Source organism: Oryctolagus cuniculus, chromosome 11, assembly GCF_051225735.1.
Source record: "Oryctolagus cuniculus isolate XC-2025 breed Fujian yellow rabbit chromosome 11, ASM5122573v1, whole genome shotgun sequence".
Lineage (NCBI taxonomy): Eukaryota > Metazoa > Chordata > Mammalia > Lagomorpha > Leporidae > Oryctolagus > Oryctolagus cuniculus.
The window spans coordinates 22628920-22656717 of record NC_142877.1 but is presented as its reverse complement, the minus strand read 5'-3'; the positions used below and the strand labels follow the sequence as shown (position 1 = coordinate 22656717).

Here is a 27798-nt window from a genome sequence, read left to right as displayed (position 1 = left end):
CCTGGAGCAGAGCCAGCAGCAGACCCCTGCTCGGGACCTCCCATTAGAGCCCTCCCTGCTGGGGAAGAACCAAGGCCCAGAGGCCTGTCCGCTGGTGCGGGATCCAGGGACTGTAGCAGCTGCTCAGGTGGCCAGATCCTGCCGCAGGGAGTTTCCATGTAAGGCCACAAGGGAGCAGCAGTGGGGACAGAAGCCAAGGATAACAAAACCTCTGCAACCTGAGGTCCAGGCACAGGAGCGGAGTGGCCTTGGCTGTGTGATGTAATCTCCGAGGATCTCAGGATCCCGAACTTCTTCTGGGGCCCCCTGTCCACCCACAGCTCTGAGGGAGGCCCACAGCTAGCTTCACCCCACCCTGGCCACGTGAGCCAGTGCAAGCCAGGCTCTGAGAGGAGCAGGCAGGCTCCCTTCCCGTGTGGCTGTGGCGGGGGGGAGGTTGCTGCTGGTCCTGCGGTTCCAAGGCCTGCAGGTGTCCCCGAGGGGACAGCAGGGCTGAACCAGAGGCAGCATTGCTGGTGTGGATGGCACTGTCTGAACCCTGAAGCCAGCGAGCCAGGCTCTGGGACTTGCAGGAGCACAAGCCAATAAATTCCCTTTTTGCTGCAGCCAACTTGGGTTGAGATTTGTCGTCACTTGGAACCCAAAGTGTCCTAACAGGTGCGGCCACTCAGGTTGGTGAGGGACAAGTTGCAGTTCACAGTGCTTAGCTGTCAGGAACAGCAGACGCCACCGGCAGGTGAGGTGAGAGGGACCCCCCACGGCAGGTGCAGGGTGCACTGCCCCCTGCAGGTCCTCCGGGAACAGTGGGAACATCTGGGACCCGTACCACCTGCAGGAGGCGGAGTGTCGGGCAAGCACCTGAGGTTTATTCAGAGAGCCCTGCTCTGGGCGGGCGCGGTGGGCGGCCGTGCAGCTCAGTTAGCGTCGGAGGCCCTGTGGAGGGGGCTGAAGATGGCCTGGCTGATCTGGCCGGGCATGGTGTAGAAGACGAGGAGCAGGAAGACGGTGACCAGCGCCAGCAGCAGCAGCAGCACCAGGACGCGCCAGTAGCGGCGCCAGATGAAGAAGGCAAACGTCTTGAGCGGGTTCACAAACCAGTTGAAGGAGGTTTTGGGGCGGCTGTTGGGGAGGGAAGGGGTGTGAGGTGAAGAGGAAGCTCCCGCTCAGGCCCTGGCCGCCCGGCCGGCCGCCCCGCTGCACTCACTTGGGCTTCTCCAGGGGCTCCGGCTCCTTCCGCCCCTTCCCCACTGGCCGCTTCTCCGCCTCCTCCACCGTCAGCAGCTCAAACTCTGCCTCCACCTTGCCCTAGGGAAAGACCCTCCTGCGTCGCTGGGCACAGAGGCCCTGCTCCGGGGCGCTGGCCCGGCCCCGGCCCCAGCCCTCCTGGCTCCCTGGCGCGGCAGCACCCACTGTGAGGATATAGACGTTGCCTCCGGTGTCCGTGAACTGCAGGTCTTCGGGCCGGCCCTTCCTCCTCTTCCGCTTCCTTTTCTTGCCAGCCTGAGCCTCCCGCTCCTCCCGCTCCACGTCCTCGGCCTCCCGCAGCTTCACCACGGGCCACCAGCCCCGCAGCCGGCGGCAGCGGAACAGGTTGCACCTGGGCACTGCCCCGTCGCGAGCCAGCCTGACTGAGCAGTGCTCCGCGTCCCGGGCCCCCCGCACCATGTCCGGAAGCTGCAGCTCCAGGGACCCTGCAGGGAGAGCTCGCTGGGTTAGGCAGGGGCGGGGAGGCAGCACACCAGCTCATAAGCTAGAGCCTGCGAAGTCAGCCTGTGCCACGCAGGCCACAGCGCAGCCCGTAGCAGGTTGTCACGTCCCGGTGGGAGAGGGCCGAGGCCCGGGAACAGGTTCACAGAGCAAGTGGCCATGGGGTCAGGGTGCAGGGTGACGAGCTTTCGTCACAAAGGTGCACTGCGGCAGGGACTCTGGGTGGAAATCAGGGCGACTGTGGTCAGGGCTCAGTAAACCCGGCAGTAGGGCAGGCCTGGTGCTGAAATCCCAGGATGCCAGCCATGTGCTAGAGTGGGGAACCAAGGACGAGGGCGGTGCGGGCCGGGCAGGGCAGGTGTGAGGTGGGGAGGCTGAGCCGTACCCAGGAAGTCGTTGGCGGAGATGCGGTCGTAGTCCCAGACCTGCAAGACCAGCACTGCCGGCTGCCGGAACTCGGCCTCCTCCAGGGCGAAGGGTCCGGGCCGGCGCCGGACGCTCACCTCCCGCTCGGTGGGCAGGTAGTTGAAGCGGAACACGAAGCGCCAGTTGAAGTTCCCCTCCCCAGTCAGGGAGTTGAAGTGGACGTCTGTCTCCTGCTTGTCATGCTCCAGCCCCTTCACCCAGCTGTGGCCCGCAGGGGACAGGCCAGGGCGGGTGGGCATCAGGGCTGGAGCACGTCTGGTGCCCAGCTCCTCACCCAGCTCTAGGCGCCACAGAAGGCACGGGGGACAGGCCTGAGCCTGTGTGCCGCACCCCTGGGGCCACAGCCGTTGCGGCCTCCCCGCAGCCCTACCTTTTCACATAGATGTCGCTCGACATCTCCCCGGTGAGCGGATTCACGTCGTCCAGAACCACGTCTTCCGTGTTCCAGATGACAACTCGGAGCTCGTAGCTGGGGGTGGGTTAGAGTGGATCAGGCTCTGGGAGGGGCCCTGGGAGAGGCTGCCAGCGGCAGGGAAGCCAGGGACACTGATGTTCACTGGGCAGCCGGTGACCAGGACGCCGTGGTCCCAGGAAGGTATCGCTGGCCTCCCCAGCCACGGAGCGTGGCGCCAGCAGTAGTCTGCTGGATCCACAGGGTTTGGAATTGAGACCCAGAGCTCGAGCTAAATGGTTCATTGACTTTGAACCCCAGTGACGTGACGTGACGTGCAAGCTGAGGTTCTGGGGTGCAGGACAGTGGGAGACTGGACATGTCTCAGGCACAGAGGGAGGGGCTGTGAAATTCTGGGTCCTGCCCTACGGGGCCCCGCCCCTGGCTGGCATGGGGCAGCTGGGAGTGCTCATTTCCTCCAACCCTGCATCAACTTCCGCCTACTTTTTTGCTCCTAACCCCCACTCGCGGGCCAGTCAGTCTGATTCTGGTGGGGCAGGTGCTACCTGGCCCCGGGACAGGGGGGACATCACCTAGGACTGGCCAGTCCAGGGGACTGCAGCCACTCCCCCCCCCCGACCACAGGGGCACAGGGATCGCTCAGACGCCCGCAGGTCTGAGTCGGCCCTGAGGTTTCTGCTCGAGTGGACGGGAGCAATCGTCTGAGACGACGTGGACCAGGCACTGTTAGAAGCCAGCGTGTCCCCATACTGCGAAGGCTCCCCGGGAGTGACACGCGGGCCAGCAGGGCCCAGAGGCAGCGTGTGGGCATCCGGCCTTGTTGGAAGTGGCTCCCCCGCTGTGGTGCGCCCCTCTGAACAGCTCACGTTGGAGGGGGTTTACTCAAAGGTGCTAGGACTCATGTCACAGGGGACAGACACCCGGCTCGGTGGCGGATGCCACAGGGGAACGAAATGGGTCATTGACTAAGAAGCCGCAGCCCCCAGGGGTGCTGGGCCTACAGGCGGGGGCCCTCTCACCTGATGGGCTGCCGAGGCTTGATGTCAACTGGCGGTGGGGCAGGCACGTCTCGAGGAAAGATGTCAACCCACATGTGAAGGGATCCCTGGGGGCACAGGGCCAGCCCAGTCTCACCAGGGTCCCCACCTGCCCTGACAGCCCTGTGGGAGAGGAGCTGAGGCCATGGGGGCAGGCCCTGGGGGATGAGGGTGAAGGAGCAGTTTGGAGTGGGGTCCCAGAGTCAGATTGAGGGTACAGGGACAAGGTCCCGGCAATGGAAGGTTGTCAGATTGGATCCCTTCTGATTGGACCCAGATCTGAGCCTTAGTGGCCCGGGGGTTGGGGGGGCCTTCCTGCAGGATAGGAGTCAGGGGTGGCTTCAGGGGTCCAGGATGCAGGTCCCAGACTGGCACGGGGAAGCTGGGCACCAGCGACAGGAGCCGGGTGCCGGTCTGGGGGAAAGGGCACCCGGGATTCTGAGAGCCCCGGGTTCCGCCCTGGGTACGGACCCTCCTCACCTGCAGCAGCCCTGGGCTGCGGGGATGGTAGAGGGGCCGCGTTTCCACGTGCTCGGGGACCAGCGGGAGCCCAAGCTCCGGCATCTCCTGCCAGCGCCGCAGCACCAGCAATGCCTGGGCCTCCTCCAGGGCGCTGCTGGCCCCGCCACCTGAAACAGGAAGTGTGTGAGCCGAGGTCCGGCACAGCTGCCACCTCTCCTGCTAGGCGGAGGCAGCCTGCGTGGGCGGGCAAGGTCCCGGAGCGGGCGCGCACACGCGGGGGCTGTGGCAGTAGCCGCTTCCCAGGGGGCATGGGCCTTTGCATTGTCCCAGTGCGGCCAGCAGAGCGCAAGGCCGGCTGTGCAGGGTGCTCCACGCAGCGACCCTGGGTCCAGTGGCGTCACTGGGGCTCTCACGTTCCCCACCAGTTTTCCCACCACCCAAGAACCTAGTCACTGGAGGAAGCGGGCTCCTAGGGGCCACTCTCCCTCCAGCCCGCCCAGCAGGGAGAGGCTGGTACCTTGGGGCAGGGTCTCGGGTGGCGTCAGGAAGACTTTGCTGCCCACCTTGACGGCCCCGGCTCGGTACTCGGGGGCGGGGAGGCCGCAGCGCTGGCATAGCCCCGCCAGGATCTGCGCCGGGCGGAAGGCGTCCCGCCATGCGTTGTACCCCTCCCTGCAGGCAGGAAGCAGGTGGCTCAGCTGGGAATGCTCACAGCGGGGCCGGGGGTTCTAGGGGAGGTGGGCTAGTCCCCAGCCAGGGTAAGGAGGGACTTCAGAGATGCGTGCCGCGTGCTTCTAGATGTCTCAAGAGGTCAGGTGACTCACTAGCGTCTCGGGCAGCCCCAGCTGCCAAGCCCGCCTGGTGGCCACTGAGCTGTCACGTCTGGCCTGGAGAGGAGCCCCCTTCTAAGAAATCACGGGTTCTGCAGATGCACGGCTGGCCGGAGGCCTGCCACGTGGCCCTGCCCGACTTACATGTCGTACTGGGAGGCCAGCCCGCAGTTGGCCCGGTGGTGGCTATAGAAGCGGTTTTCCACGTCGATATGGGTCTCTCCGATGAGGTCGTCAGAACCCACGAGGTCATGGTCAAACACGGCCACGGTCAGCTCGGGCTCAGCCGGGAGAGAGATGCTAAGCTCCAGGACCCTGGCAGGGAGGGGGCGTAGCTGAGGACACCTCCCTGCCCCAGGAGGCAGGCTGGGGTGAGGGGAGGGGTCGGCAGCCTCTTGTCCATCCCCCACCCCCACGCCGGCCAGGCCAGCTGCCTAGGTGACAGCTCTTGGGCCACCGGGCTGGATGGTCAAGTTGCTCCCCCACTCCCAAGCCCCAGGGCCCAGCCTCACTCTCCAAAGATGGGGTTGAGCTGCTTGGGGATGTAGCGCTCCTTGGTGTCCTGCCGCTCCTGGCCGGCACTCACCACCACGTAGGGATCCGCTTTGCCATTGGGGTCCGCGGGAGCCAGGTTGGTAGCCTAGGACAGGATGGAGTTGAATTGGGAGCAGCGTCATTGTCACAGCCCAAGGTTACCCTCGCTGGACCTGACCTCACGTTAAGTGCAGGCTGGCAGTCACCAGGGGGCGGACCCGCTGAGAGGTGGGCAAATGACTTATTTTCCGTTCAGTTCCGGAGTCCTTAAGTCACAAATAGGTGTACAGACAGACAGTGAAACCAGTGCCAAAGCACGCTCCAAGCCTCTTCCTCTGGCTTGCCCGCTCCGTGCCCCAAGCACGGAGTATGTGCCATGCACACAGCCTGGAACCCGGTACCCTGCCTTGCCTGGTTGCTCCCACAGTGCACAGGAAGGAGCCCTGCCCGGCTCTGCCCTGGCTCCCTCCACTGGGTGCAGGTCTGGTGCTTGGAGGTGCGGCTCTCCTCCTGGGAACTGGAGCAGGCACCCAGGCGGCGGTCGGCAGCTCCGTGAGCCTCCCCATCACGAATGAAGCAAACCCCAGGTATTTTAGGGCACTCCTGGCCTTTGCCCCTCTGCAACTCCTTACTCTCTCGGAAGCTCAGCACCACACTGAAGACGGTTCAGAATTTTACACAGCATGTTTCGTGCCCAGGGAGTGAGGCGGACTCCAGCCCTCAGGAGTGGGCATTCCCCTCCCCCAGGCAGGTGTCCCACTGGCTTCGTGGCCTGTCCTCACCCCTGCCTCCCTGGCCCTCGCCTTCCACCCTCTGCCACTCACCCTGTGGAGAAGCTGCCTCTGGTTTCTGGTTGGCCTTCCTGCCCGCCTGTCACACACGTGCTTCCGCCTTCTACACAGCAGGCTGCGGGCGCCCCTGCCCTCGCTGTTTCTGGTTTCTAGCCCCTCCCTGCCTGGTCCGAGATCTGCCCTCGTTTTCACAGCTGTGGTCACGCCGTGGTTCGGGAAGCCTTGCTTCCACGTGTGGGCAGTAGTAAGAGTTTACATTTAGTCGTCTTTCATTTTTAGAATTATGTGTGTGTTTTTTTCCCCCAAATGCCCAATCGCTTTTGAGAGCCATTGTGAAATGTTTGAAGCGGCTAACTTACATTCTAGTATTTGAAAACTAACATCTGAAGTCCTCAGATGCCTCCTTATGTCGTTTCTTTGACTAATTTTCCCCCGACAGTTTATTTTTGTGTAATTTTGAAGCGTGAGCACCCGTCCGCTTATTTACATCTTTGGAAATGGTGAGGCCAGATCTGGGACCACTGTGCGCCCATCTCTCAGCTTTGAGCTTTCTGGATCTCTAAGCAGATCATAGCAATTCAAGCCTTAAATCAACGAGAAGGCCAAACGTGAACACCTGGTTCTCAGGACGGCACCCGCCTTCTGCCTCATCCCCGGAATGGAGGCGGCTCTCCCTCGCCCACCGCTCCCGAACACCTGCCACACCCAGGCCTCAGGGCCGCCCCCCCCCACCTGGCACAGCCCATAAGGGCCCGGCTCGGCTCAGGGTTCAGGCTCAAGGCAGCCTGAGCGGCAGGGCATGTCTTCTGCCCGGGCTCCCACTGCTCTTATTTGGAGCCTGCTGGGATGTCCCTTTCTTATGCGCTTAGCAGGCATTTCCCGCCCCCCCCATCCAGCATGTCTACAGGGGTTCTATCCGGAGGTTATTGGAGACTATCTGGGTGCCACACTGCTGGAAGTGTTTTTTTTGCACTGAGGTTCTTAGACCGTGGTAGAGCAGTGCCAAAGGACGTTTCTTCGGGTGACGTCCTAAAATCTCTCCATATGAAAGAGAAAGCCCAGCACCCGCTCTGATGGCGCAGGGCGCAGCAACCCGCTCATCCCCCCCGCTGCTGTGGTTCCTTTAGGGAAACTTCCAGGTGTGCCAAGCCCTGCAGGAAGCCTGCAGCCGTGGAGGGACTTGTGCCGAGGTCTTGGCGACAAGCACCGGAAGCTCACGATTTGGAGCTACGCTCAGCCTGGAATGGTGGCCCCCTCCACGGAACCGGAGCCACGGACAAGGGTCAGGGCACCTCCGCCCTAAATCCTGTCCACCACGAGCTGCCCGGGGCCTCCCATTTCTGATGCCGCAGAATCCGACTCTGCGGACCCCGCGGCTGTTTCCAGAGCCTCTGCTCTGCGGGTCGCATGTCCGTCTGTCCGTCCGTCCGTCCAGTACCCTTGCTGGAGGCGGGGCTCACCTTCACGACGTACACTCTGACCAGGAGCTTGAGGGGCCGGTTCTGTGGGATCCCTCGAGAGATCTTGGGCTCAGAGGACACTGCCTGTGCCTCCGGGTAGATGAGGAAGGAGCCCTGGGGTGGGGACGTCAGGAAAGCCCCTGGTAAGAGAGTTTTCTCCCCAATCCCTGCTGTGAGCACCCCCCACCCCCCATGCACGTACCTTGAACTTGCCCACAAAGCGCTCAGACCCTCCTTCTTCTGCATCTCCGTCCCCCTGGCCCCCTTGGCCACGGTACAGGGGAAACACGTTCAGCCAGTCCTCGAAGTGGTCAAACTCTTCCTCCAGGCACCTGTTGTAGATCTGGCGGGCCGGGGCCTCTGTGACAGCCACACGCGCCGGCTCCAAGAGCCCCACCCCCCAGCACCCAGTTACCTTCAGGGTGGCGACAGCTTTCTTCCGGGGTGCCGAGCCCTTGACTTCAGCCTCCCCCTGGTCTTGGGCCTCCCCTTCCACAGGAATGAGGTTGATCCCACCTGGAAGCAGCAAAAACGCCCTGGTCCCAAACACCGGAGCGGGCAGTAGCCTGGACAGACGGAGTGAGCGCAGGAAGGGGCAGTCTCTGACCTGAATCCCCGGGGTCGTCCATTTCATCCTCCTCGAGGCTGGGCTGAAATCAGAGGGCAGGTCAGAGTGCTCCCTCCTCCCCCTCCGCGGTGCACCTCTTGTCCGGGATGGGGGGTGAGGACCCTAATTCATGCTCCAGCTCTGACAGGCCACGTGCTGTGTCAAAGCTGAACCAGGACAGTACCCACGGGCTGCGTGTGGCTACTGAGTGTTTGCAATGCGCCTGAACGGAGACGTGCAGCGAGTGGGAAATACACACCACATATACTGACTTGGGATAAAATTAGAAAGTAAAACATCTCATTAATTTAGATAATGACTATTTGTTAAAAATATCACACTCTGGGGGGCCAGCACTGTGGCGTAGCGGGTAAAGCTGCTGCCTGAAGTGCCAGCATCCCATATGGGCACCGGTTCGAGTCCTGGCTACTCCACTTCTGATCCAGCTCTCTGCTATGGCCTGGGAAAGTGGGAAAAAAGATGGCCCAAGTCCTTGTGCCCCTGCACTCCCATGGGAGACCTGGAAGAAGCTCCTGGCTCGGATCAGCACAGCTCCAGCCGTTGCAAACAACTGGGGAATGAACCAGTGGATAGAAGATCTCTCTCTCTCTCTCTCTCTCTCTGTGTAACTCTTTCAAATAAATAAATCAATCTTTAAAAATCACTTTGAATAGGCTAAATAAAATATACTATTAAAATTAACTTCAACTGTTTTTAGTTTTTTTGTTTTTTTAAAGGACAGCGAGCGAGCAAGCTCGATCTTCCATCTACTGGTTCACTTCCCAAATGCCCACAACAGCTGTGGTTGGGCCAGGCTGAAACTGGGATCTCAGTCCCATGTGCAGTAGGGACCCAGTACTTGGCCATCACCGTTGCCTCCTGGGGTGCACAGCAGCAGGAAGCTGAAATTGGACATGGAGCTGGGACTTGAACCCAGGTACTCCGGGACAGATTGTGGCACTCCCAGCTGCGTCTTCACCGCGCCACTCGATGTCTGCCCCAGCCTTTTATGTTGTACGTGTGGTGTGTGTGTGTGTTACATTGTGTGTGTGCGTTTTAACTTATTTGAAAGGTAGACAGAGAGAGTGAGACGGAGATCTTCCATCTGCTGGTTCACTCTCCAGTTTCTTGCAACTTTCAGGGCCAGATGAAAGCCAGGAGCCCAGGCATTCCATGCAGTTCTCTCATGTGCATTCCAGGGACCCAACTCCTTGAGCCGTCACCTGCTGCCTCCCAGGGCGAGGACTAGGAGGGAGCTGGAGCCGGAAGTGGAGCTTGTTCTCGAACCCAGGCAACTGCACGTGGGATGCAGGTGTCCCAAGCCGCATCTCAACTGCCTGCATCACACGCCTGCTCCCTTTTATGTTTTTTTTTTTTTTTTTGAAATGTGGCTGCTAAGAAAGTTGAAACGACACATGTGGCTGTCGGACACCAGGGCTCTGGATAACAGAGCAGACAGTTCTGAAGCCGAGAAGAGAGGACAGCATGGAACAGCTCGGGGACAGCGCGGGGCTTCGGCTCCCGGAGGTCATCTCCCAGCCCTTCAGCCTCCGCCCACCTGTCCCCGGAGCTCCTGCAGCGACGCGTAGTACTTGGACCACCAGTCAAGCTCCTCGGGGTCAGGGACGTCTTCCTCCAGCTCAGGGCCTTGGCTCAGGAGGCCTCCCAGCGGGAGCTTCTTCAGGGCAACAAGGGAGAAGACTCAGGGCTCCGGAGCCGGCACCACCCCGAGCCCCGGCCGCCCCTTCCCCCGACACCCGTCACCTTCAGGAGCCGCCCGGACAGCCCTGCTTCAGCCAGCGGGGGATCTGGAGACTTGGATTCTGGGAAGGGCGAAAGGACAGCAGGTCGGGCAAGCAGAAGGCAGACTCGCGACCCTGGCGCCTCTCTGCCGGAAGCAGAGGGCTTCTATCTGGTGGTCCCTAGGGAGGAGGCCCCTAACCTTGAGGTCCTTTGGGCACCGGGTCCCCCGGGTCCTCCTCTTCTCCTTCCTCCTCAGGGGCATCTTCGGGACCCTGGAGTGTGAACCTCAGCATGTGGGGGACAATGTGGGAGCCCACCAGGACCGTGCGGCCAAAGGCCCGGCGCTCGATCACCAGGATGCTGAGTGGGGGCTGCAGGTAAGGCTGCTCTGGCAAGTCCTGGGGCGGGGAGAGAGGAGGAGGAGGGGTGAGCAGCTGCAGGACTGGCGGGAGGAGGTGCATCCAGGCCTGCGTGCCAGGCCAGGCCAGTCACCGGCTTCCGACCCTGTGTTCCAGCTAAATGGAGGACACCATGTCAGACTCAAAAGACTGCTGCATCCAATGACGGAGCAGACAGAACAGCACTGTGGAGCCTAGCAAGCGCTATCAGAATGGAGTGGGCGTGGTTATCCTTATGCAAAGAACCAATGTTCAACTTGCAAATATAAAATTAGACCCATAAAAATATGTATGGTCTTTAACACAGCAATTCTGTCTTTATCAATAGCTCCCAGCAGGAGGAAAAGCAATGACAATACTATTGTATTGCTGGGTTTATTTTTTCAAAGACTTGTTTTATCTATTTTATTTGAAAGGCAAAGTTACAGAAAGAGGGAGGGACAGAGAGAGAGAAAAGATCTTCCATCTGCAGGACTAGGCCAGGGTGAAGCCAGGAGCCAGGAGCTTCTTCCAGGTCTCCCATGTGAGTGCAGGGGCCCAAGCACTTGGGCCATCTTCTACTGCTTTCCCAGGCACATTAGCAGGGAACTGGATCAGAAGTGGAATAGCCAGGACTTGAACTGGCGCCCATATGGGATGCCAGCATCCCAGTCAGCGCCTTAACCTGCTAATCACAATGCCAACCTGTTTATGTTTTTTCTGTATGTGACACATAGGAGGTACTGGCCAGCGGTCCCAGCCACTGCGGCCTTTTGGGGAGAGAACCAGAGAATGGAAGATCTCTCTCTCTTTCCCATCTCTCCCTCTGTCACTCTGCCTTTCAAGTAAATAAACAAACACCTAAAAACTAAAGGCACTGTCCATGAGGAACAGGTGCCCCACTAGACGTCTACCAAATTTGCTGGCACCCTGATCTGAATCCCAGGCGCCCGGACTGCGAGCGTCAATTCCTGTTCCTTACCACTTCCCAGGCTGCGGACACACCAAGCCACAGCCCCGGGAGCTCACGGAGCTTCCTGCTCCCGGTGCCCTCACTCACAGCACAGCCAGCATTCAAACTGAGACGCGCTGCACATGGGACGGAGGCGGGAACAGCCCCAGGGTTCTGTGTCGTCCCCCTGAGGTCTGGAGCCGCCATGCCTTGCCTCGGCCACCCCTCCGCGTGGCTCTGCACTTCACCAAGGTCCTCCTCGTCCCTGGCTCCTCGCAGCACCCATCCTCTGAGGACCCTGGGCCCTGTCCTTCCAGCCCCCTTTTTGTTTTGTTCCTTTTGTCACCCCCATTACACATATAGAAAAACTGAAGCTTGAGTAAGGCAAGCAGCCTTGCCAGACTTTGACTCCAACACCAAATAGAGTAATTGGAAATTACACAAAGAATGTGTTATTCGGGGCCGGCGCTGTGGCCTAGCGGGTAAGGCCACTGCCTGCAGTGCCCGCATCCCATATGGGCGCCAGTTTGAGTTCTAGCTGCTCTACTTCCGATCCAGCTCTCTGCTATGGCCTGGGAAAGCAGCGGAAGATGGCCCAAGTCCTTGGGCCCCTATACCCATGTGGGAAACCCAGAAGAAGCTCCTGGCTCCTGGCTCCAGACCAGCACAGCTCCAGCCATTGTGACCAACTGGGGAGTGAACCAGCAGATGGAGGACCTCTCTGTCTCTACCTCTGCCTCTCTGTAACTCTGCCTTTCAAACAAATAAATAAATCTTTAAAAGAAAAAAAAGAATGTGTTGTTCTTCTCAGACCCTGGCATCTCAGAGACTGGGCAGATCCCTTGCTACTCACCCTTCATTTGAAAACCATCTGCATTCAACAGAGCTGAGAGGGCACCCTCAGAGCGTGGAGTAATTCAAGGACCCGCGAACTACAGCCCGTGGGCCTTGCCTGGCCCCCCGCCAGCTTTTGTAAATGAAGTTTTACTGGGACACAGCCGTACGCCCACACACACCGTCTGTGGCTATGGTGGCATCTGAGACCACAGAGCCCACAAAGCCTAAACTCACGCTGTGACCCTGAACAATCCAAGAGGCCAGCAGGACCGTCCTGGTGCTCCGCCCGCTCCACCCCTCTGCCCAGCACTCCCCGCCCCAGCCCAGGCCCTCACCACCGTCAGATGCTTGACGAGCTCGGTGAAGTTGGGGCTCTCGCGGTAGCTGGCCAGGACCTCGGACTCCACCCGTCGCCCAGCCACCTCCAGCACAACCTGGGGCTGCTCCACCTCGAACAGATGCACACGCCCGAGGCCCCGCAGGCCCCAGAACAGCACCTGCAGTCAGGAAGCGGGGCTCTCAGGGGCCTGCATCTGACCGCCGGGCGCCCAGCGGCGGGGAGCGAGGGGGCCCTGAGGGCCTGCTGCTACCTCCACGCGGAACTCCCTGAGCACGGGGCGCACGCTGGGTGGCAGGGCCAGGCGTCCGGAGACGGGCTCCACCAAGGGCGTCAGGTCCTGGGGCTCCACGTCACTGGGCACTGAGGGCTGCGGTGGGGACGGGGGTTCAGAGGTCAAAGAGCAATCAGACCAAAGGAGGCGAGGGATGTGGAGCTGCTGGCGAGGCGTCGGCCAGGCGGGGTTGGGTGGGGGTAGGGGGTGGGAGGATGGGGTGGTGTCAGGGAGCAGCCGTGAGCTGGATGGGAGGGCAGGTGTCTGAGACATCGGGAACGGGTGGCTCCAGGTTGAGCCCACAGCCTGGGTGCCCTGGGTGGGAGGCCTGGCAAGGTGAGCCTAGAGTACAGGCACTGGGCATGTCCCAAGAGGTGACCCCAGGACAGGCCTGCAACCCGTGTTCTCAGGGGTGGGGCCCTGCAGGGACGTCCCCGGGGCACGCCCACGCTGTCTTCCCAGGGCTGCGCAGCTGCCCCGGGGTGGGGGGGTGTCTGACCTCAAGTCGGCGGCTGTAGTCCAGTTCAATGAGTTCGAAGGTGGCGATGAGCTCTCCGGCCGCCCGGGGCCCCTTCCTCAGGGGAAAGAACTGCAGCTCGGGCCGCTGGTACGGGTCCTCCACCAGCTTTACCCTGGGCGCAGCCAGCGCCCTGCCCAGGAACACAGCAGGGCCCTGCGGGGAGCAGGGTGGTGGAGACGAAACAGGAAGAGGCTCAGGAGCCAGCGGAGGCGGAGGGACCCCAGGCCAGGGAGCCAGGTGGGGCCCAGGCCACACTCACAAACTTATTGTGGTCAAAGACATTGATGACCACCAAGGGAGGCTCCTCCTGCAGGTGCTCCCTCCGCCCATCCACGATCAGCTGATCAAATACCAAGAGTTCATCCCACAGCGGGCTCAGCGTCTGCTCCAGGACCTGGGGGCAGGGGGCGCGCAGGGCAGGGGCAGTTGTCAGAGGGCTCCAGGCACAGGCCAGGTGAGCTCTCCTGCAGTACCATGAGGTTGGCCCTAGGGAACGGGATGAAGGCAAAAGCAAATCCAGGGTGGCGTTGGGCCCGGCCCTCCCGGGGCCACTGGAATCTGCTGCCCTCAGAGCCCTGGCCCACAGTGAACCCCGGATAGCGACCCTCTGGCTCTACCACTGCACCCCAAGTCAGACCAGTTCACTCCACATCCTGTCCTGAAAATGCAGAATGGGACTTGTGGGGAAGCTCAGGCCCACACCGCCCTGATCCCACCCGGGGGCCTCACCCGCGTGGTCTGGCACTGGGTAGAGATGAGCACTCGAGCAAAGGGGTCCGAGAGCCCACTGTCGTCTGCGGCCAGCACACCTCGGGCCTGGTACATGTGAGCCCGGAGCTGGAAGTAGCTGAAGTCTGGGGTGAGGGGGAAGGAAGCAGGGGTCTGCTCAGGGGTGCACCCGGCTCCGGAGCCCCGCACCTCGGGGAAGCGGCCCACGTCCTGCACTCACCGTCCCGGTGCAGGCTGCGGGGCAGCCCAGCCGCAGGCTCGGGCAGCAGGTCCGGAGGCAGCTCGGAGGTGCAGGCCTTGGCTTGCTTGCCCAGCCCCAGCCACAGGAAGAGCTCCAGCTTGGCACAGACCTCGCCAGGGGCTGCTCCAGGGGCCTGCGGTGGGCAGGAGGCCTGTCAGGGCCCTGGGTACCGACACTGGACCCAACAGTCCTGCTGCCCCCAGGCACAGCCACCTCTGCTGCTGATCCATCCCCAAGCTCCCTGATCCAAACAACACTCCCCGCGCCCCCAGCATTGCACCCCCTCCAAGGCCATTCCCTACACCTCCTACACTAACACCAGCACTTCCTGTACCCAGAACCGTACTCTGAGCTCTGCACGCCTTTGTCCCTCCATCCCCGACACACTGTTTGCAGGGGTGCCTCACTGAGATCTTGTGTGCAATCTGCAAGCCCTCACACTCGTAAGGGACTAACTACTCCTTTTGTTGCCATCCTGCCCGTGTCCCAGCCCGGGTTGCCAGGGGGCCAGGGCAGGCCCAGAGGTAACGACACTTCCTGCTCATCTCTGTTCAAAGCTGACCTGGGCAAAGACGGTCTCCTGGCTGTGTGGAATTGAGAAGAGTTTGGGGCAGGTCTCGACCCCTGCAGCCCCGGGCTGTGCTGGGAGCCCGTCCCCCCCTCCCCGCCCACTCCTCCCCAGCACCCCCGCCCCTCACTGTGAGCAGCAGGCTCTGGATCTTCCCACAGTCCCGGCCCCGCTCCTCCTCCACCACAGAGAACAGCACATCCTGGGCAGGGATCCGGGCCCAGGCCACGCGGCGCCGCCCACTGAGCATCCAGACCAGCACGTCGGGCAGAGGCGGCTGGGGCTGTGGGCAGAGAACAAGTCACCCAGCTGAGACCCCTGCTCCCGCAGTGGGGACTGGGTGAGGGGCCAGTGAGCTCCCCACCTAGCTCGTGGACCTCTGCCTGGATGCCCCACCCACCCCTCACTCAAAGTCCAAACTTCGTTTTACAACAGTGGTAAAATACACGTAAGGTAAGGTCAGCTGTCTTAACCATCCCTTTGGGGCGTGGTACGGCGGCATTAAGCTCATCCATGGCACGGTGCAGCCATCACCACCACCGTCTCTGCCCCCAAAGCTTTCCATCCTCCCCAGCTGAAACCCCGTGCCTGTTAGACACTAAGTCCCCACACTTAGTGTCCCCACTGGATCCTCCCAGCCCAGCCCTGACAGCCAGCATCCTACGTCCTGTCTCCATGAACCTGGCCACACTCCAGGGACCACACGACACCTGTTCATGTGCGACCGGCTTCCATCATGCCGCATGACATCCTCAGCACCCACCGCCCGCGGTGGAGCCAGCCCGACTTCCTTACTTCGCCCTCTGTGCAGCTTGGTCCTCCCTTCGCTAAGCAGGTACCCATCCACCCCCAGCCTCTGTCACATCTTTCTTAGCAATTCCATCCCTTTAAGATGCTGAGTTTGTCTCCCTTACTAGGACATAGGGCAAGGGCAAGGAACACGGCAGGGCCTGGAGCTTCAGGGCCTGATACAGCACGTGTCACATCACAGGGCTTCAAATATCATTGAGCAAGCAACGAACGCAGCAGGCAGGGATCTCTCCCTCCAAACGCAGCCCCGCCCCTCTTCCTGTTCAAACCATCCCGGTATCCCGTGTCCCGATTCCCAGCTTTATCTCAGGCATTCGGGGAGTGAACCAAAGGGTGGGAGCTCTCTCAATATACATCTCTCTGCCTCTCAATTAACTAATTGTAAAAAATTATTTTTAAAATATTATTTTATTTGGGGGCTGGCATTGCGGCATAGCAGGTTAAGCCTCCACCTGCAGGGTTGGCATCTATATAATATGGATGCTAGTTTGAGTCCCGGCTTCTCCACTTTCCATCAACTCCCTGCTAATGCACCTGGGAGAGTAGCAGAAGATGGCCCAGGTGCTTGGGTCCCTGCACTCATGTGAGAGACCTGGGAAAAGCTCCTGGCTCAGCCCTGGCCATTGCAGCCATCTGGGAGTGAACAAACTGATCAAAGATCGATTCATTCTCTCTCCCTCCCTCCCTCTCTGTATCTCGCCTTTCAAGTAAAATAAATAAGTCTTTTAAAAAAAGATTATTTTATTTGAAAGTCAGAGTTGGGGGGGAGGGGGATCTTTCATCTGCTGGTTCACTCTCCAGATGGCTCCAAGAAGCAGGGATGAGCCAGGTTCAAGCCAGGAGCTCCACCCAGGTCTCCCGTGTGGGTGGCAGAGGCACAAACGTGTGAGCCATCTTTCATTGCTTTTCTCAGGCCATTAGCAGGGAGCTGGGTCAGAAGTGGAGCAGCCAGGACACGAACTGGTGCCAGTATCGGATACCAGCAACACAGGTGGTGGCTTACCCCACTACGCCTGCCCAAGTTGTATAAAATTTTAAACAATAGCAAAAGCAATTTTGCAGTAAAATTGAATGTAACAAAGTCTGACCTCTCTCCATAATTCTATCTCCCAGCTGCCCTGGCCTCCCAATCCCAGGCTTGCATACGCTCTTCTTCCTCACTTGCCAAACTCCAACTTATTCTTCAAGATCTAAGACCAAAATCCAGCTGCTCAGTTGGACCCTGCGCCATACTGGGCCCCCGCAACCTGGACACCGGTGCTGGGAGGGCGGCCTGAGCTCCAGCGTCACAGAGCTGGCTTTGAAGCCCAGCCCAGCTACCTACCCAGCTACACCAGAAGCACCGCTCACTCTCCCTCTCTAAGCCTCAGTTCCTGCTGCTGTCAAGATGGGTGACCTCTGCCCGAGGGGGCTGGAGGGCTCACGCACGGTAACACATGCAAACACTTAGCAGAGGGTCTTCCAAAAAGGTGAACTGCTGTCCCTCTCCACACACGTCCTGCTCAGAGCCTCAGAGCAGGAAGGTCACGCCCAGGCGCGCTCTCAAACCCTCCTCCAAAGAGGTCCCGAACAGCCCCTGGTCCCTGCCAGGCACTACTCTCATCCTTGCCTCTAGTGGCTCCAAATGGCTCTTGGTCCTGTGCCCACAGCAACAGAGTCCAGCCCTGGCATCGCTGCCAAGCACAGCTGTTACTCTGCACCTGCCTGGATGCCTCTGGGGTCTCTGGATGCTGGCAAGAAAGGGATGCGGGGTAGGGGCACGGGGCAGTGAGGCATCACCTCCTGAGCCAGGAAGCGCAGTTTTTCCAGGAGCTTTTTGGCCAACATCATCTTCTTGTGCATGGTGCCCTGTCTCAGGCCCCGGAGAAGCCACAGTCCTTGCTTTGCCAACAGGTTCTGGAAGCATAGGCAACAAACATGAGAGCAGAACCCCAGCTAGGCGCCCCGTGCGTCCGGTCCCCGGCCCTTACCAGGCTGTGTGTCAGCAGTTTCCCCCGGCAGCGGTCCAGGGCGTTGGGCCGCGTCATGGTCCGCCGCTCCGCGCCGCGGCTGAACTGTCTGCAGCAGCAGGGCATGCAAAGTGGCAGGGAGTGAGAGGAGAGAAGGTGGGCCCTGGGGGCACCCCCCTGCAGCCCCCCCACAGCCCTCAGGCTTGTCCTCATCCCAGGAGGGCCTCCTGGTCCATGTCTGGACCACTCCCCAGTGCATCACGGCTGGCCTCACTTTGGAGCCCCAGAGCTCACTGCTACTTCACTATCTATTGCCCTGGGTACTCCAAGTGTGGCCCAGGACCAACACTGGTGTCACCTGTTTGTTAGTTAAAATGCAGAATCAGCCTCCCCCCAGACTCTGCTACAGAATCTTTAGGTTTATCCCATAGGGGATTCCCATGGCATTAAAAAAAAAAAAAATTTTTAGGTATACATGTATTAGAAAGGCTTTAAAGTGACAGAGAGGAAGAGAGAGAGAGACAGACTTCCATCTGCTGGTTCACTCCCCAAAAAGGCCACAACAGCCATGTGCCAGGAACTCCATCTGGGTCTCCCACGCAGGTGCAGGGGCCCAAGGACTTGGGCATCTCCCACTGCTTTCCCAGGCCACAGCAGAGAGCTGGATGGGAAGCGGAGCAGAGAAGGCCACCTCCAGCCTACCTCACTGCCTCTCCCGTCAGTGTCCATGCCGATGCCTCTTCCCCCAGCCTACCCTTAAATGCTGGGGCCCTCCGGGTCGTCAGGTTTCTCTCTGCTCCTGAGAGGGCCTTATCTAGACCAGCTTTGTAATGGCAGCTCCCAAATTTACACTCCCAACCTAGAATTCTCCCTGGCAATCACCGCACACAGCTGACTACCTACCAGACAGGTCCATTTATATATCTCATAGGCACGTCAATGTTAACATGTCCAAAAATGAGCCACACACACACACACATGTGCGCACACACACATGCACACACACGCACGCACCCCTGTTTCCATCAGACCTCCTGCTCCTCTCGTTTTCTCCACTGCGCACTAAACAGCTCCCCCATGTAGCTATGCGGGCTGAAATCCCAGGAGCCATTCAGCGCATTCCTTGCTCATTGTCCTCGTCCCTTGTGCCCATCTCCAAATTTCTCTTGAATCCGCTCGTGGCGCTGCCCCTCCGCTGCAGTTACCCTGAATTCCATTCACCATCTCCTGTCTCCTGGGCCAGCACAATGCCCGCTTGAACAATTCCCCCGCTTGCTCTCCGACACCCTCTCCCAGCCCTTGATCCGTGTTGAGGCTAAGTCAGAGCACGGCTCTTCCCAGAACCTTCCGTGGCTCCCCATCTCACGCAGGGCTGCAGCGAGGCTTCCTCTGTCCGCCTCCAGCCGCCTCCTCTGCTCACTCTGCCACAGTCGCACTGGCTTGCTGGCTCTTCCTCAAGCCTGCCGCTCCTGCTCCCTGACAGAGCCGGCTTGCTCCGTCACCTTCACGGCGGCAACCCGCCTCCATCCTCTAAAACTGCAGCGCCTCTAATGCTCCCTGGCTTTGTTTTCCCCTTGACACTTGCCCTCCCCCTACTCATTAGACATGCTTCTCTTCATTTACATGTCTGTTAGCTGTGTGTCTCTTCACCCCCGCCTCCCCCTCCCTGCAATGGAAGCTTCAGGGGTCTCCGTGGACAGAAATTTCTGTAGACAGAATTCCTGTGCTTAAAACAGTGTCGGCACATGGAGTGATCCAATAAAGAGAAACAGCTGTCCCCAGAACAGCATCAAGTGAGAGACTTAAGTATCTACAGCAGGTTATGGGATTCAGGGCAGTGAAGGTCAAAGATCGAAGTGACCAGAACACGTTTATGTGGTTGCAGCAGTGACCCGGTCAGTAGGGATCAGTGGATGATGCTGGAGAGAGCGAATTCCTGCAGCAGGAGAGGGGGGGTGCAATCAAGATCCCAGCTGTGGCTGTTGGGGCAGGGACTACCCCCACTAGGACAGGCAAGAAGGGAGCAGACGGATACAGAAGCCGGCAGGTGCAGAGTGGATGGAGGAAGGTGAGGCAGCTGTGTTCCCCACAAAGCGGGAGAGGCCACTAGTGGGAACAAGTGTGGAGGGGCTGGGGGCTGAGGAGAAGGTTATCAGCCTCTAGGAGCCTGGAAAAGGGAGCCTCTCCCATCCACGCTGTCGGCCCCAGGGATAGGCAGCAGCCAGGGCTGGCTCCCCGCTCACCTGCTCCCGGCCACCAGCTCCTCCAGCGCCTGCTTGAGCCTCGCGCAGGCGCCAGGTCCCGGTCTGCGCTGCATCTTCTCAACCTCCTGCAGCCCCAGGTCCTGCGCACCCCGGGCAGAGGGTCAGGGAGCCTGGAAGGTGTCCGACACCCAGCCCCTCACGCCCTCACCCCGTCCACTGGTGACCACACCTCTTGGCCAGCCCTTCTTTGGCTCCAGGGGGGTTGGTGGTTTCATTTTTGTAGCCCCCACCTGGACCCAGCCCTGTGGGCCCCGCCCCCAACAGCTCCGCCCATCTTCACCCAGCCCCTTCCTGGGTGCAATTCTGAATCTCTGTCCCCAGTTCACCCAAAAGCTTCGCTCCTGTCTGCTGCCCTCTGGCCTGGCGCGCACAGGGAGCCGGTGCTCTGCCCATCAGCCTCTTCCAGGGCTCCATTGAAGGCCACGGCCGCCGCAGCGTCCCTGTGGCCCAGGGCCTCCCTGTGCGCGCCAGCCTTGCCCTCACCAGCCGCTCAGCCACTTTGCGCACGCAGTTGCTGCTGTGCAGGCGCCACGTGTAGTCCTCCCAGCGGCTCCACACGCGCACGCAGGGCTTGCAGTGCCGCAGGGGCAGGCAGAGGTACGGCCTGGGTTGGTGGAGACCGGAAGAGGCTTCGCAGGTGTCCTAGGTCCCTGGAGACACCCCCACTCCCTTCCAGTCGCCCGGTGGGCTCACCCACTGCCGTCCATGGGCTCAGGCCGCTGAGCGGGGGTCCCCAGCTCCTCTTCCTCCTTCTCCTCCTCATCCTGCCCAGCCCCCACTTCTGACTCCAGCAGAGGCTGGGTCTCTGCCATGGCATCCTCGGCCTCCTCTCCGGCCCCGGACCCTCGGCCCAAGCGCTCCTCCTGCCGGCCGGCGCGACCTGCCCCAGAGCGGCAAAGGTCCAGGTGAGGATCAGACCCCTTCCTGGGCCGCCTCTGCCTCAGTAGAAGTCAGAACAGCAGGGGCCCGGGTCTCATTGCCCTCGACCCTCGACCCTCTGGGGTTTCCGGACGCCACGTACCGATAGAGATCTCGAAGCTGATGGGTTGGGAGGCCACGGCAGGGTCAATCATGGTGGCCTCAAAGAGCACACCGAAAAGCAGGAAGTCTTGGTAGGGCGCCAGGGCGTTCTGGGGAAGGGAGGCAGGCTGCAGGGGGCCCCTAACCCGGCCTGCGCTGTGCCCGACCACAAAACCCACAGAAAAACTTGCACAAGGCCTGGAAGTGGTTGCGGGTGCCCTCCCTCCCTCTCTGTCCCTGACGCTCCCTGTAACAGGTGCACGTACACCCGCACCCGCCTGCAGCCACACTGTCCCACTTACTCAGGCCCCCAGACTTTCACCCTCTGCGGCCCATGCTGTTTGATGAGGAGGAGGGGACCCCACCCCCTTTGCTGTAGACCCAGCTCCCACCTCTGGCAGCGGCAGCAGCTCTTCCACCTCCACTTCCATGGCGCTGGGAATCTCAGGCCCATCAGCACTGGTGCCGGCGCCGGCGGCCCCCGACTGCGGAGCCCCTGTTGGGGCCTGGCCGCGCCTGGCTTTCTTCTTCTTCTTTCCAGTCAGTCGGGACAATCTAGACCCCTGTGGGGCCTTGGGGGCCTCAGGCTCAGCTCTGCCTTCGAACACCTCCATGGACACAGCCACCAGCAGGCGGCCGCGGTACCAAATGCCTTGGCCAAAGCCTTCGTTGAGACTTTGAAGACCATCCCGGAGCCCCGCACTGGGGAGCGAGCCGTACAGGGGCACCCAGGCCGGGCCGAAGGTGGGGTTAAACCCCGCTGCGGGGGCCAAGAACGGGGTTTTGGAGAGGAGCACGGGGCAGGTGGGTACCAGGTCAGCCCACGCGCCGCACCCTCATCTCCACCCAGTCCGGCCCGGTGCGGGGCCGGGGAGGAGCTCGGCTGCTCTGGAACCGAAGGCGCCAGCAAAGAGTCACGGACACACAGCTTGGACCACACCTCCTGGCACCCTCTCCAAAGGAGTGGCCGAAAGGGCCCCGGGGCGAAGCCAGCGCCCTGGAGGCGGAGCCACCGGCGCAGGAGCTAATAGCGACCGGGAAAGCCAAGGGGGTGGCCAGCCGCGTACCCCGCAGCTTGCAGTGCGTGGAGGAAGGGTGCGCTGAGACAGTCACGGGATATGCGGCTAAGGTCGGGGTTCTGTCAGCGAGGGTGGGGTTCATGGTCTGGGGCCGGTAGGACAGGGCCATGTGTGTGCTATGGGGTGCATCACAGTCGCTACGTCGAGCTGGTACCCGCGGATGGGGTTCGCGCCGGGGGTGAGACCTCAGGGGCAACCGGGGCTGCGAAGGAGAGGCAGAGTGCGGCTCTCACCTGCGCGGCCTGCGTGGGAGATCTGCCTCAGGTCCAGCACGTGCGTGGCGAGGGCCACGTCGCCGAGCGGCGCGTCGTCCCGCAGCTGCAGGCGAAGGCCGCGCGTCAGCGGCGGGAAGAGCTCCACGAAGCTCAGCTGCTCGTTCCACTCGGGCGCTGCCGCCTCCTCGCGCACCGACGTCTCGCCCTGCAGGCGGCAGCGTGCACAGGTGGTCGGTGCGCGTGGGCTCAGGGCCCGAGACGCGGCGGGGAGGGCGCGGGAGCCCCTTACCTGCTGTCCCAGGAAAGACACCCTCACGTAAGGGTCCAGGAGGACGCGCTGGTCCTGCAGGGCGCGGGCCAGGCTTCCCAGCAGCCCGGGGCGCAGCGCCGGAAGGCCCTCGGCGCGGAACACGCGCACGCGGAGCCGTGCCCACGGCCGCTCGGCCGGCACCCGGCGAGGCAGGAGCAGGTTCCTAGTGGAGCCGGGTGCTGAGGGCGGGGCCGCGGGAATCCGGGGCCCGCGCCCGCGCCCGCGCCGGCGACCCCTCCCCACCTCTTCCCTCCTCGGCCAGCCCCCGCCCTCGGCTCCCGGCATGGCTCACTTCTCGATGTCCGCGCTGTGCCCGGGGCCCGGGGCCGGCAGTGAAGGGGGCAGGTCCCCGCGCGCCCTCACGGACAGTGTGACCTTGACAAAGCCCTTGATCCCGGCGCGGGTGTCCCGAGGGTCGTGCAGCGGAGCCCATTTCTGGTAGAAATGGCCATCTAGGGGCAGCGGGGGTGGGGTGGGGGACGGCCCGAGTCAGGGGACCCTGGCTAGGCGAGCGTCGGGTGGCGGCCGGGTCCCCGTGCGATGGCCCCGCAGGAGGAGCGCCAGGGCCCAGGGGCCAGTCGGCTCAACAGCGAGCAAGCCGCGGTCCGGGCTGGCCACTGTGCGGAGGGCCGCCTGCGGGTCCTGGTCGGCACGGATAGGACTCTTAAGGGGAGCGCTCCGTACCTGGCTGGTCGAAGACGATGCCCAGGTCCATCCTGAAGGTGCCTATCCGGGTGGCCATGAAGGGCAGGGTCTGCGAGTGGAAAGCCTGGGGTGGGGGGCGGGGGAGGCTCTGTCAGCCCTGAGGCTTCCGCATGCCCTCGATGGGACCGAGGCCTCCCCGTGCCTGCTCACCGTGATCTCCAGCAGCATGTCCTGGAGGCGAAGCCGGCTCTCGTGAAATTCGAACAGAAAGTACTGGGTTGAAGGAGAGAAGCGTAGAGATAAAGGTTTTTACCCCATCTCGCCCCCTCCGGGACCGTGCCCACCTGGGTCCCCCCATCCCCTCAGACCCGCCCACCTCGTTGTAGAAGGGGCAATTGGTCCCGCGCTGCGTGGCCGTGACTCGGCGCTGCTCCCCGACACGCACGGCCACGTAGGGGTTAATGTTGACCCCCACCAGCTTCTGAGCCTCCAGCACGGTGACCCCCACCTGAGGATGCAGAGGAGGAGGAAAAGACCGACCTGCCGGGGTGCGCGCAAAACAGGTGCGGCTGCAGCGCGCAAGCGCGAGGGGCGCGAAGGAGCGCAGTACCTGGAAGTCCTGGGCTCTGGACAGCTGCAAGGGATCCCCGCGGGCCGGGCCCCGAGCTCGGCTGTGGAGAAGCCTAAGGTCAGCTCACCTCCCTGCCCTCCTTGCTTGTGCTCCGGGGAGGGCTGCTCACCCTCTGAGCTTTCTGAGTTCCTTGGGTCTGGCTTTGCCCCATCTCAACCCGACACGAGAATTTGACTCATTCCTGAAGCCCTGCAACCACAGATGCACTCCGCGAAGATGTGCTGAGCACCCACTGCGTGCCCGCCGCATTCTAGGCCCTGGGGTGCTGCAGTAAGCGAGACCACGACCATGTGGGCCTTCATCAAGCTTTCATCACACCTGAGCTCCGCAGGGGCTGGGAGTGGTGACCTTTGACCCCAGGAGCTCCTCCCTTCCCCCCATCCTCTAGGACTGCGTGTTTGTGAGGGTGGATGGGCGTGGGGCCACAGGTGTGAGTGGTGAGACTGACTCACGGGTCGGGTGTGGGCGCAGGTGTGTGGGGCGGGGTGGGGGGCACAGGTTACCTCTTCAGGGGGCTGAACACGACCCCGGAGAGCTCGACGTCAGGTTCATCCTCCAGCTCCAGCTCCAGCTCCAGCGCCAGCTCCGTGTCCTCGTCATCGTGCTGGCCTAGGCTTCGGGCTAGTCTGCGGCCCAAAGCCACTGCCCGCCGCTCCAGCCGGGCCTCCTCAGGCCTGGCGGGAGAGGCCTTCAAGGCCAAGCCTGGGACCTGTACCCTTCCCAGCAAGTCCCTTGACCGACCCCTGTCCCTCAGACCCTACTGATCAGACTCCTAACCCTGCAACCCTTCTAATTCCAGAATTGACTCCTGACTCCAGAGGACTGACCTCTGACCCTGGAATTGATTCAGGATTGATCCCAGACCCTAGGACACCCCACACCCCTCACTGCTAAACCCAAGACAGACCCCAGGGACTCCAGGTCATCTCCCACATACTTACTCTAGCTCCTGGAAGCCCACATTGGGGATGATTAGCTCCAAGCTGGAAGGAAGAGAAGGGAGAGGGAGAGAGAGCCAGACCTTAACAGAGATCTGCACTCCAGGCAGCACACACCCAAGGGTCCTGATATCGGGCAGATCCAGAGTAGAATTGGGTACCACTTCCAGGCCTTGCTTATGATGTGGGGCTGGGGTACCTGTCCCGGATGGGTGCCCCGAAGTCCTCCTCTGCCCAGTCCCCGGCAGCACCCTCTGGGGGCTGGTACTTCAGGTCAAGCTCCACCTGGATCTGAACAGACACACGGTGTCCCCCAGGGCCCTCACAGTTTCCCGGGCCTAGGAGAGGCCCAAGGACAAGGCCTTTAGTTCCATCTGTAAACAAAGACAACTCTCCTGGCCTGGATCTGCGGTGGCTTGTGGTGCCTCTTTGATGATCAATAATGTTGGATACACACACTCTATTAAGAACTTAACCATGTGCAACTTATCTCTTGAGGAGGTCAAACACAGCTCCAAAATTCCCTCGTTGCTCTTGGAAATCCCTTACTGTGGGCTCCACAGCTCTGCATGGCCTGGCTCTCGCCAGCCTTCCCAGCTGCACCTCATTCCAGGTCCCCCTTTCTGTTCTGCACCCCAGCTACGCCCCCTCTGGGGAACAGGCCTACGCACATGCAGGTTTCTCTGTCTGGAACTCTCTCCCCACCACCCCAAGTCCCACTTGATTGATGCCTACCATCCTCCAGGTCTAGGCCCAAGTACTAATTCTTCAGGGAATCTTTTGTGGGAATCAGGGAACCCAGTGACTCACTCTCTTAGCCCCCACCTCTCCTCTGTAACCCCGGCCGGTTGTAATTTCACTCATTCCTGTAGTGTTTGTTTCCTGGTTGCCTCCTTCTTTATACAGGGCTCTAGGAGACAGCACATCCTTACCTGGCTTTGCTTGCTGCTGTCTCTTCATTGCTTAGCAGAGAGCTCTCGGCTATAATAAGAGCTCAACAAAGGGTGACAGTCTAAATTAAAAACTTAATAGTTGGTTTGGTTCCACATTATGTAAAGGACCAAACCTCTTGAAGATACTAAATGACTTGTCCAAGTTCTCAGATGGAAAATAACAGACCTGAGATTTGAAGCCAGGTCCATTTCTGCTAGGCTATTCCACCCTCCATGAAACACCAGAAAAATCCAGCCAGGTCTGTCTTTGTCTTCCACAAGCATTGAGTTTGCTGCAGTGGGGGAGCAGCACAGAACTCCGTTTCTCCCCCATTGCCACATCCCTGGGCCTCAGAGTTGAGCTTGGGTCTCAACCCACGTGAGATCCAGGCAGATACTGCAATGAGAGGAGCCCTGGCTGGGGGCCTTGCTACCAGCCCTGTGTGGATCTTGGCTTTTCCCTTCCATGAAGTGGAACCCTGTGTCCTGAGTGGGGCGTGCCGGGCACTGGGTGTGCTCACCGGGGACACGCGCAGGTGTTCGTCCACTAGAGCCTCTCGCAGCACCAAGTGCCCAGCACTCTGCAGCTGCTGCAGGGAGATCACCAGGGTCCCCAGAGGCCTGCAGGAGCAGCACGGAGCAGAAGAGTGACCCAGGGGAATGGCACCAAGCCACCCCACCCCCACCTCCATCCCTGGCTCCCCCGGACCTACTCACCTGGGCCTGAACACACGGCTGCAATTGACAACCCGCACAGACAGACACTCCCCAGCCAGTGGAGCCCCATAGTGGGGCCAGCGGAACAACTAGACATAGGAGGAAGCTTGTGACACCCAGTGCTGGGCTGACCCCGGCTCCCAGTCCAGAGCCTATTCCCAACCCTGAAACAGAGGCTGACCCTCCAGACTTGGAGCTGACTCTAGAACTGACTGCCCAAACCTGGAACTGATCCCTGAAAGTAGGGTTGACTCCAAACTACAGGCTAAAAGCCTTGGGACTAACTTTTCCTAAACTGAGTCTGACCTCTCAGTCTTCAGACTGACCCCACCTCCTCAGAGTGTGCTCCCAAAACCCCGGAACGAGCCCCTGAATCCCAGTGTGGACATGGTCTGGTCTCCATCTAGGAACGAACTGTACTGACCTCACCGATGTCAGCGTCTCGGCCACAGTGGATTTTCCTTGTTTTCTGGGTATAGCCTGCTCAGAACTGAAACTTGTCATTTATCAGCTCCTCCTCACACACCAAAACAATCATCTGCTTCCCTTACCCTTGGCCTGCTGTCCACCCCTCCCTGGATTGACCCTTAAAAGATGGGGAGGGAAGGAGGCAGCAGGTTGGAGAGATCACGGTGGGAGAGGAGAGAGGTGACAGAGATGGTAAGGGGTTGGGTTGCAGGTCTAGGGCCTGCAGGTTCTAGAAATCCCCAGTTCCAAAAATCCTTAGAGCACTCCCCACAAAACTCACCCCGAAAGCTGAGCTTGACTTGCCGGTCGTGGATGCCTGGCAGTCCTGTTAGTCGCCGCACACACACGGTCAGAGCCATGGTCCTAGCGCCACTGGCTCGCTCACGGTCTGCTTGCCCTCCTGCCCACCGGAATCGCCTCTGACTCATGGGACTCACCCAGCAGGTTCAGCAATCCCTGCCCTTTAGTCAAATACATGGGCAGCAGGCCTGGTGGTCATGGGTGAAGAGGGAGGGGGACTGAGATGGGGGAGGCCTCGCGGTCAGCCCCATCCTCCTTTCCTGAACCAGCTGCAAGTGGGCAGGACCACTTTGGCCTCCATCCTGCATCCTTGTGGCGATGGAGACAAGGGAAGAGGCAGGATTCCAGGCTACAAGGCTTCAAGGGCATACGCTTCACATTGCTCTTTGTTCATTTCTCTCTCTTCGATGCCCAGCTGAGGTGTGGCACATATTAGGCCCTCAAAACACTAGCCGGATAAATGAATGGATTAGTAAATGACTCTCCTAGCCCCAGCATTGGTGCTATAGGCATTTGACACATTAATTAATTAACTAATGATGATTAAATGCATGTCCCTAGCTTGCATATAATAGTTGTTAGTTGTTCAACACACCAGTGGCCAGAGGTCCTTGACTCTGGGTCCTAGGACGCTCATGGGACCAGTCCATAAAGTATGCATGAATGTTTCTGGACA

At 60.7% G+C, this 27798-nt stretch overlaps 1 protein-coding gene across 4 annotated transcripts; it reads right to left on the bottom strand.

Moving 5' to 3' along the window:
- Window positions 1-56: 56 nt before the first annotated feature.
- On the bottom strand, window positions 57-27286 carry LOC100355189 (fer-1-like protein 4). Of its 4 annotated transcripts, none has more exons than XM_089307148.1 (45): window positions 27103-27273; window positions 26779-26834; window positions 26355-26443; window positions 26159-26258; window positions 24905-24996; window positions 24709-24750; window positions 24271-24441; window positions 23747-23807; window positions 23513-23644; window positions 23347-23409; window positions 23176-23260; window positions 22784-22943; window positions 22471-22654; window positions 22200-22386; window positions 21280-21647; window positions 20889-20997; window positions 20561-20747; window positions 20351-20471; window positions 19847-19947; window positions 17625-17712; window positions 17434-17550; window positions 14975-15127; window positions 14256-14409; window positions 14036-14160; window positions 13566-13700; window positions 13286-13459; window positions 12766-12882; window positions 12511-12672; window positions 10209-10407; window positions 10031-10089; window positions 9825-9941; window positions 8267-8309; window positions 8075-8175; window positions 7862-8002; window positions 7660-7773; window positions 5387-5514; window positions 5019-5189; window positions 4562-4716; window positions 4063-4211; window positions 3565-3650; window positions 2504-2602; window positions 2093-2334; window positions 1411-1691; window positions 1205-1305; window positions 57-1119 (listed from the first exon to the last, which is right to left on the bottom strand). In XM_089307148.1, exons 1-45 carry the CDS (start codon window positions 27248-27250, stop codon window positions 915-917), a joined length of 6072 nt encoding a protein of 2023 aa, XP_089163274.1. In that variant the 5' UTR covers window positions 27251-27273; the 3' UTR covers window positions 57-914. The 4 variants fall into 4 exon arrangements, with proteins under 4 accessions (XP_089163274.1, XP_089163275.1, XP_089163273.1 ...); XM_089307149.1 differs by having other exon boundaries at window positions 9825-9944; window positions 20375-20471; XM_089307147.1 differs by having other exon boundaries at window positions 9825-9944; window positions 27103-27271.
- Between the last annotated feature and the right edge of the window lie 512 nt (window positions 27287-27798).